This window comes from Centruroides sculpturatus, unplaced genomic scaffold (assembly GCF_000671375.1).
Source record: "Centruroides sculpturatus isolate CEXI.00-Female unplaced genomic scaffold, Cexi_2.0 scaffold364, whole genome shotgun sequence".
NCBI classification, from domain to species: domain Eukaryota; kingdom Metazoa; phylum Arthropoda; class Arachnida; order Scorpiones; family Buthidae; genus Centruroides; species Centruroides sculpturatus.
Window position 1 is genome coordinate 323,251 of NW_019384799.1, and position 10,682 is coordinate 333,932.

The 10,682-nt window shown below is 28.0% G+C and overlaps 1 protein-coding gene across 1 annotated transcript in view; it reads right to left on the reverse strand.

The window, feature by feature from the left end:
* Positions 1–753: 753 nt before the first annotated feature.
* Positions 754–10,682, reverse strand: part of LOC111629508 (transcription initiation factor TFIID subunit 5-like) — a 73,255-nt gene continuing 63,326 nt past the window's right edge. Inside the window, exons 12-19 of the mRNA XM_023373425.1 lie at positions 8,320–8,457; positions 6,340–6,421; positions 4,959–5,070; positions 4,773–4,886; positions 4,332–4,386; positions 1,188–1,310; positions 1,022–1,118; positions 754–940 (exon numbers count right to left, since the gene is read on the reverse strand). Of these exons, the coding sequence (XP_023229193.1) occupies positions 826–940; positions 1,022–1,118; positions 1,188–1,310; positions 4,332–4,386; positions 4,773–4,886; positions 4,959–5,070; positions 6,340–6,421; positions 8,320–8,457 (836 nt within the window). The 3' untranslated portion in view covers positions 754–825. The remainder of the gene's footprint in view (positions 941–1,021; positions 1,119–1,187; positions 1,311–4,331; positions 4,387–4,772; positions 4,887–4,958; positions 5,071–6,339; positions 6,422–8,319; positions 8,458–10,682) is intronic.

The window sequence follows — 10,682 nt, forward strand, 5'->3', positions numbered from 1 at the left end:
ATCTCATAATCAAATCTTAGTTTGATGGATTAAAGTAAAAATGAGTATACCTTCTTAAAGTTACAATTTAAATATCATATATATTTTAAATTATATAATTTGTAAAATAATTAAAATTTATTGCTAAATATATGATCTTTCTGAAGAAAACTTTAAAACAAAATTAATTTCTTTTTTCAAAAACTCTTCCTAAATAAAATAACAAAGTTTTCCCTTGAATGATTTTAACTATTTTAAAGTAAATTTTATTATTACTTTTATCTTCAATTTATTTATAGAGGGATAAAACTGACAATATGTTATTTATTACAGAGTGAAGAAACAAAGATCAAATTGAAGAATTATTTGAATATGATAAAACTGACAATATGTTAAAAAAATTAGTACAAAAAATAAAACAATAACAAGAACAATAAAATTACAAAAAATAATTGTTTTATTTTCTGTGTTTTATATTCTAATTATTATTTATATTAATATATTCAAGAATAAGAAGTAATGTTTTTAATTTTTCATGAATGTGTAAAAAAAATTAATGGAATGAACTATATTTTCAGGTATTTGGGTACATGCAAAAAAATCAATAACATGTCCTGTATGTAATAAAAGTTTTCCTTTCCAAAGTCATCTTGTTCGTCACATGAATTGTCATCGTGAAGAATGTGACAGACACAGATGTGAATTTTGTGGTAAGACATATAAATGGAAAATAAGTCTTCAGTATCATTTAAAAAGTCATCAATAACAAAACTATAAGTTTTTTTATATTTTTAATTGAAAAATAAAATACATTTAAAAATTTATAACTTAGTAGGTTTTTACTTATCAACCCTGATACATTCCAGCTGACAAAAGTAAATTTTTTCTTGTAAAGTGAAGAGTCAAAATTGGTGTTGATTTTGTGGGATATGAACCAAGCAAAACACTTTCATTATTTAACCTAAAAATCCATGAAATATCAGAAAAGGATTTCTTGTTATCAAACAAGAAATATATATTATTAAATAAAGATCAAAAATACCTGACGTTTGGGGCATGAGATATATTCAAATCCTCTAAATCTATTTCCTCAAATAATCTGCTTACATCCCATATTTTTACAGTGTTATCTAATCCACCTAGAAACAATTAAAAATTATAATAATTTTTAATTCATTCATCAAAATTGTGACAAACAAGAAAATTACCTGATGCTAGTATGTTGCCATCACGGCTAAAACATATAGAATAGATACTATCCGAATGACTGTTAAGTTCAGCCAGAAGATGACCATGTGCAATATCCCAAATTAAAATTTTCTTATCTGCTCCTATATAAATATAATAAATGTGTTATTAAAATTTCAAATGTCTTCTCTAAGAACTCATGCTAATTTTATTGTTTGTATCATGTAATCCTATTAACTGTTGCATGTTAAGCAAAAACTTAAATTTACTTATACTTTAAACTATAGTGCACTTCAAATTATATTTGAAGTGCACTATAGTTTAAAGTATAAGTAAAATTGAAGGAAACATTAATAAGCAACAATTGTTTTGCTTTATTACAACAGAATAAAAAGAAGTTATTCAAATCTGACATTCATTTTGCTATATCCATGTCCAAACTGAACATAAAATCTAATATATAAACAATAGTCAGCAAACTAATTTTTTCATTTAGTCAATAGAATTTTGATTCAGAATCAGTTAATGTAATTCTGGATTACTAATAATCAAGTCTGATTAAAATAATTTTTAAAATATGAATAAACTTGAACTAAGTAATGAATTTAATATAATTTCTCATAGATTAATTGATTCTTAAAATCATAGAGCATTATCATCATCCCTTTTACTCATTAATTTCAATTGATTTAGGATAGTGACAATATAAAGTATGTGTATTTATAAATTTTTATAATTTGTAAATAAACATTTCATTTTTATTTCATTAAAAAATATTTTTTGAACAAAAAACAAATTGTTTTTTAGACTTTTTAACAAAAAATTAAATGAGTTTCATTAACTTGAATAAACATTTCAGAAATGGACAGCATGCCAATCGTTTAATAGGAGAAACTTCTTAACATATAGGCGTTAAAATATGAATGAATGTTGCTAGATCAACAAGCGCTTTCGACAATAATTATTTTCATCTTCGTCAGGTTGTTAAAAACAGTTCAAGTCCTTTTTTTTTGAATATGAATATCAAATTATTCCAACAGTATTAACGTTTTGGAATGAAAGCAATGGTAGAAAGTAAGAAAAAGAATTTAAATAAAAACGCACGCGATTATAATGTGCATGTGCTATAAGCCTCCAAATTGTGGAGCTAGATACGTTGTCTTAGGCAGTTATGCAAGTTAACCCACAAAGGGGGCAAATCAAGTGTGGGGATGGAGCTATAGTGTAGTAGTGGGAAAAAGATTGCTTTTTCCCGCTACTACACTACAGCTCCCAAAAGAATCCACAATAATCCTTCCCGCGCTACCATTTTGTGGTTATGTCACTGTCTGTACTTGCCGTATTTTTAGGTGCCATGAGCTTTTTCTGCCAGTTTCTCTGTGGCCAAGTCTTAGGAGGTTGCTATCCAATGACAGAGATCCTACTTCCACACTAGAAAGATCAGGGGTTTATTCTATCCCACTGGAAAATATGTCGGGTGGTCGCACCCACAATATTGGCATGACAACCAGAATGTTGTCCTATCGTATTTCGGAACATCAGTGTTCTATCAGGTAGGCAAAAGTGAAACTGAGCTCACTAGAATGGTGTTGCAACACCAACACACCCTGTTGTGGGGCCAGGTGGTCATACTAAGACATTGTAATAACAGAAGCCTCGCGTATATTTGGGAAGCCCTCCTTACCAACATACTAAATCCGTGCAACACCCCCACACTTGATTTGCCCCCTTTGTGGGTTAACTTGCATAAATGCCTAAAGACAACGTATCTAGCTCCACAATTTAAAGGCTTATAGCACATGCACATTATAATCGCATGTGTTTTTATTTAAATTCTTTTTCTTACCTTCTACCGTTGCTTTCGTTCCAAAATGTTAATACTGTTGGAATAATTTGATATTCATATTCAAAAAAAGGACTTTAACTGTTTTTAACAACCTGATGAAGACGAAAATAATTATTGTTGAAAGTGCTTGTTGATCTAGTGACATTCATTTGTATTTTAATGCCTATATGTTAAGAAGTTTCTGAATAAACATTTACAATCAATCATTAAAAACTTTATTACAAGCAATTATTTAATGTGACATCATCACAATGCCGGGCTGCAATTTTTAATCATATTTTTAATTTAAAATATATGTTCTCTACCTCAAATTAGTAGTGACTTCCCCTGTACATCATACTTTTCCTTTAGCAATCAAGTCATGCCTGTCATCTATCTAACACCTTTCAGAGGAAAATTTTTGAATTGAAATAATGTAACTTCTGGTTTGTATATAGTTAATTGGGGTCTCCTGCCCCTAAGATTTCCATATCTGGTCTTGTCTTTCATCTATCTAATTCCATTCTTGAGATTAAGGAATGACAGATAGACAATTGTGGGAATTTATAGGTCTATAATTTTTTCAAATTGCAGCCCAATGATAGATAGTCCCAGAATAACTTCCATAATTGTAGGTACATTACACTCTCACAAGGTTAGAAGTGAATTTGCCTTTGCATAAATCAGTCCACTGTTGAGTGAGCATTTATGTGTTTACCTGGCTGGTGACTATGCTCTAAGCAGACCATGAATAAAGACATTTGCATAAGTCAGTGGTTAGTCATGGAAATTATTCTGGGACACCATGTATATAACAGATTCTAATCAAAATTTATTTTTACAATGTAAGAAGTTTAAAAATTTATACGTATGATTGATGATTATTTTCTGTGTGGGGATGATTTTTTTTTTTGTCAATTTCATTACCAGAAGGTTAGTATATAAGTTATTTTAAATAATTGAGAATATAAAAAAGTAAATATTCAATACAGTAGTCATTGTTATGAAAATTTCTAAAATGTTATTAAAATGCTATATTTTAAAAGTTTAATTAGGTTTCCATTACTGGTTTTTTGTAGACTTTAAAGAATTAAAAGCTAGCGACTTTCTTTCTTCAGAAACACATCACACAAGGAACAGTTGTTTATGTATTTTTTATTAAAGAAATGTATTTTAGGTCTTAATGACACACAGAGGGGTCAATAAGACCCAAAATGCATTTCCTTTAATAAAAAATACATAAACAACTGTTCCTTGTGTGATGTGTTACTGAAGAAAGAAAGCCACTAAATTTTTAAAAGTTTGTTCTATAATACATAAAATAAAAACTCAAAATTACCAGCAGATGCTAGAAACCGTCCACAAGTAGAAAAAGCCAATGTATATACTCTTCCCTATAAAATAAAAGTTTAAAATATTTATATTGTGCTAAATTATAAATTACCTAAGTTTAAAAATGATTTTTTTGTTAAATATAATAAAATTATATAATTTCAAATTAAAGATTAATAATAAATTAAATTTGTCAGTCATATATCTTTAAGATATTAATTTCAGTCCATCTCATCATTTTTATATTTCTTATTTCATCTATTTACTTTTTAATAATTGGATATAAATGAAAATTACATTTATATATATAAATTAAAAATGAAGATAATTTGGATAAAAATTTTAGCTTATTTATGGACTAAATAAATCTAATTTATTTAGATTTATTTTTATATGTATGTAAACTCCATAATTTAATATGTAATTAAATTTATTGTTATATACAAACCTTGTGCCCAGTCATAAAACGTACACAGCTCCCAGTTAGTACATCCCATAATCGTACTGTTCTATCACTAGAACCAGTTGCAATGTAATTTGAATTGGGATGAAATTGCACACACTAGAAGTAAATAATATCAAAATATTTATTCATTCAAACTGAGTTATTCAAAGCATTTTTATAAAGACTTACATCCACATCAGAAACATGTCCAGCAAATATCCTTAATGGTTGATGAGAATCTGTTGACCATAATCTAGCTGTACGGTCATATCCACAAGAAGCAAAATAGTAACCATGTGGACTAAAATTTAAAAAATTTGATACTTTGTAAAAAGTATTTATTAAACATAAGTAAATAAACAACTCAACAAATGTATCATTGGTTTAAATATAAATGTGTGCTGAATTCTATTGCAAATAATTTTCAATTGCATTGAATTATTAGACTGATCAAAATTTGACTTCAGTTAAATTAATTTTAAAAATAAATAGTTGTACAATAACAACTGATTTCTATTATAATGTATGAACTTTTTAGTATAGTCGACCCCTCTATAACGTGGGTTCATATATCGCGGCGAAAAAATTGTGACCCTATTCGTATAAAGATGCTAAAAGACACTCGTAAAATACAGTAAAAGGTCATCACCGACTTGTGTTGCGACAGGATTGGTCGAATCTGGACCAATAGTGGATGAGCAGCCGAACTACTTACACGCTATGGAGAGTTTAGGCGGGTAAGTTGAGTTTACTATCGTCTGTATAGTATAAAAATTAGGTACTGTAAGTCTAATACAGTACTGTAATTTTATACATTTCTTGTGAAAAAAACATTTCTTATTCAACAGCCATAAAAATTATTTTTATTAATGATGTCTCCAAAGTTCAACTAATTTTTCGCAGAAAAATAATTTATCAGAAAACGCGCCCGACGTTTGGTGTGCTACTCCACGACGAAAACAAGCTTAAGCAATGGCATCGTCAAATGGTGCACAATCAGTAAGTAATCCAACAATTTTTTGTTTATAGCATAATTTATAAGGATTATTCTCAAAAAATTATACGTGTTTTGGAAATGTTGAGTCAAATTAGTCTAGAATCGATTAATTTTATGGAAGAAAATCTTTCAAATAGCCACAGTCTGCAAACTGCACACATGCCAGGCTGTGATTGGCTCTGATTGGCTCATGTATTTAAGGATTCCTACAACATGAAATTCTTATAAAGTGGAACGTATCTACCACGTTATAGGGGGTCAACTGTATTTTAATAAATTCTAAAAAAGTTTATGACATTTATATTTCAAAACATAGATACTATAAGATAACTTACAGATGTATGGTGGATGTCACATCAATAATTGTACCAATTTGAGAAAATTCACACAAAAAAAGGTGTTAAGGAATGTTGTATTTTCCTGCAAGCGTTTCTGATTAAACTAGATTCTGTTTCTGCCTGAAATTGACACCTATTACTGCGTTGAAATCACTTGCAGGAAAATAAAATGTTCCTTAATGCCTTTTTTGTGTGAATTTTCTCTTGAGTCAGTAGATACTAGAACATATCTCACCTGAATTTTACATCCCATACTGGAAAACAATGACCTTTGTAGCAAACAACATTGGTCCATGTATGTAAACTCCATAATCGAACTAAAAATAATTAACACAGTATATTAAAAAATAATAAAAATCTGTTAAATTAGTGTTAGAGAGATTAAGTATTAAATGAAAGTACTTGAGTTTTACTTTGTTGTTATTTTATTTGTGTTTTCTAAATATATTTTATTTAATAAATTCTAAAATTCAAATTTCCTGACATACATTTCAATACAATATGTACTTATAATATACACAAAGATTTATAAAATCTGACTCACAGATCTCTCTGTAATATATATGGATTATATGTACACATCTCTACGTAATTAACAAAACTATTAATAAATCTTGTTTTTGATTTTGAACTGTTTCAAAAATCAATTACTATTTATTATAAGGAAATATAAAAGTTGTTCAAAATTGATATGGACTTTTATTTTTAAAACAATTCAAATTCATATGAAGCTTTTAATGCCTTTCATGATATTCCCTCTTAATTAATATTCACCTGCTTGTTTCAATATTCTGGAAATTATTGAAACTCAAAAAACATTCCACTGCTTGCACAGTCATTGTAAGACAACCTCATTGATCTCTTGATCCATTTGGGCTTTTTTACCCTCTAGATTCACTTTTATTTATCCAAAAAGATGGAAGGAAATCAGAAAAGAATAAATTGGACTATATGAAGGATGTTCCATGATGTCCCAAAAATTTGATTTGTCAACACTGTTTTGGTCAAATTGGCTGCATGTGGATAGATATAACAGAGAAGGATGATTATCTTTAAAGAATTAAAAGCTATTGGCTTTCTTCAGTAACACATCACATGAGGAGCAGTTGTTGATATAGTTTTTATTGAAGGAGATGCATTTTGGGTCTTAATGATCCCTCTTCAGTCCTTAAAATATCACAGTCCTTCAGATCATTAAAATATGTATTATTCTGTATTATTATACAGAATAATACATATTTTAACAAAATTTTTTTATAAAAATAACTTACATGGTTGATTGTAGGTTACAATTGACATTAAAGAGTATATTGGGTAATTGACTGGGTGGTAATTTACCAGGGTTGCTTGTAGAATGCCAGAATTGCATTCTGCAAGTGCAACTGTGTACTTAAAGATGTATATGTATTATTCTATATAATATAACCCTGATCTATCTCTGTTTGTAAAGTCTAAGGACTGAAGAGGGATCATTAAGACCAGAAATGCATCTCCTTCTATAAAAACTATATCAAACTGCTCCTTGTGTGATGTGTTACTGAAGAAAGCCAATAGCTTTTAATTCTTTAGTCTACAAAACCAATAACGGAAACCTAATTAAATGATTATCTTTGACAACTTTCTAGACCTTTTCTGCCAAATTGATTAGGCCACATTATTTTGAAGTAAACCATAACTCTAAAATCTTCTCTGCTGATAGATGTATTTTGTAAAGTGTAGTTATTTGTAATGCCACTGCATGTTGATCTATTTTATCTCATATCCAAGTTTTATCAAGGTAATTATTTTTCTTCAGAAATGTGCAGTGCAAATCAGAATTTGTTTCCTAATGAAATGTTAATATTTTAAGGACTTTTGAGACACTTTGTTTAACAAGTATTTATAAATGATTTCTTCAACAAACACTATACTTAAATCAACAACAGATATAATATCATGCACACAATAATTCTCATCCTCCAAGTTAGTTTTTTACAGAGTAAATGATAACATTTTGGATAATTATTATTTAGATAAAGATATATATATATAAAGATTTGATATCATTTTACAGTCTTCAAAAAATGTCTTATATCATTCATACATACATATATATAATAATATTGTTTAAATATTCTGTAATTTAAAAATTATTTCTAGACTAAACAACACAATGACTTATATGTTTTATGCTGCATATCAAATATGACAAGTTTAAATATTTAAAAGCTAATACCTGTAGAATCTTCTGAACATGATAATAAAAGATTCCTATCGGGACTAATACTAGTTGAATAAACAGGTCCACTATGTCCCATCAGCACTTTTAAATCTGTAGCATTTTTATCATCCATCATGCGATATAAAACATCATCTGTAAGAAATATAAAAATTTTATCAGAAAATTTAAAAAACTGAAATTTTATATGAAAATTATAATGTATAAAAAGTATAAAAGTTCAATAATATAAATGCCAAAATTATTGAAATTCACCACATTGTAATTGAATAATAGTTAAATATTTTACAGTTATTAAAAAAAATCAACATAATCAAATGGGATATGAATGTAACTTGACAGAATTTTAGATTAGGATAGCCATATCTAAGATCCTTTTATTCAGTTCTTGTTTTCTTTTCTGAAAAATTTGATTGCCTTCATTCTTACAGATGACAATAATTCAAATAGCATGGAAGGCCTTTTATACAATAAATTAAAAAAAGTTCATATAAAATACTATATGCACTTAATGAAACAAATGTTATTTTGCTAATACTTCTTCTCAATGATTACAATTTTAAAATTCAGTTCATCAAATAAAGATTACTATAATGTAATTAATACATTCTTATAATAATGTAGTAATGTAACTAGAGATTCATTTTAAGAATCATTCATTTATTCCCACCAAAAGCATTCAGACTTTAAAAATGCAATTAAATAACTGTTTGATTATTACTATTATTGCTTGTTTAATAAATGGAACAAATATTTTGCAATGTAAAATCTAATCATAAAATGAAGAACTTTTTTTTTATGCTGAAATGTTCATAAGATAAATTAGCACTGAGAACACTGTCTTTTCAATGTTATCCATGTTTAATGACAAAAAGAAATGTTTTCACAAGTCCTTTGACCTTTTCAAAAACATCTTCATCAGATGAATGGCAAAAGAACATTTGTCCAAATGTTGTTATAAAATTTTAATATAATGATGAATTGAATGCTGCATAGATAACCAATTATGTAGAATCTAGATTAGCACTACTTTACTGTACAAAAGAGATTAAATTATAAAAGTAGCAGTCTATATACTATGCAAATCATACCTAAATTCAAACTTTCCAGCAAATAAAAGTAAAAAAATATAAAGATCAAACATTTTCGGCCACTAAATTTATCGGCCTTCCTCAGGAAATACAAACTGAAAAAATCGTTCTATAAATAGAACGTAGAAGCCTTGTAAATTTTAAAAGAATGAAAACAGCTGTGACGTATAGTGTATGATGTATATTACGAGTCTAGATAGTGTTTCCATGCTGATGATACATGAATGACATCCATGTTGATGCAGTTTCCCCTCTTGCTCACTTTGTAGATTTCCACTACTTCTAAAATTTTAATACTTTGCCTGTCGAAGACAGGCAAAAGTATTAAAATTTATTATTAATCTTATTAAGGATTTATACAGCATGACCCATAGCCTTGGGAGCTCCAATGTGGGCTGATTGTAGGGCTCTTGTTTCTTGACGATCAAAGCCTCTCAGATAAAATTAATTTTGCAGTCCATATATTGTGCCAATAGGGTGGAATGAGACCACCCTATTGGAAATTATGCTCTATTACTTTTTTTTGCTAGCTCCATGGTATGCCTGTTGTTATGCTAATTTATCTCAAAATCTAATCTTTTAAATGTCTTAAATTTTTCTCTTGTTAAATCAATATAAGATTAAGATTACATACTATATACAAACAAACATTTAATTACCTGATAACATTTATTTATATCACTAAGTTAATAAGTAATTTCATCATAATTAAGTTTCCTATTGTAATATTTATGATATTCAGTAAAAAGTTTTTATAGTTATGTCCTAAATAACATAACAAAATTAAATGTACTGTAATATTAACAAAATAGTTGTTTATAGGATCATACTCCTTAGGTTATAATATATAAATTAAAAATTAACTGTTTATTAAAAGAACTTCAAAGTTATAAAATATTAGAAATGAATAAAATACTGTGAAAGATTAAATCAAAGAATTAAGCTAGAGTACTTTAATTCAAAACCTCAACCTAAAATAAATTTATCAGATAAATTTTTATATACAGTAGACCCCCTATAACATGGGTTCCTATAATTACGATTCCTATAAGACGGCGAAAAAATTGTGACGGTATCCGTACAAACCTGGCAAAAAACTCCTATAATTCGGTAAAACGTCATCGGGCAGCCGAACTATTTTCTGCCATCCAGCGCCATGCTACGGAGAATTTAGGCGGGTAAATTGAGTTTACTATCGTCTGTACAGTATTATATATAAATTAGGTACTGTACATATAATTATATATTAATTATACAGGTAGGCCTCCT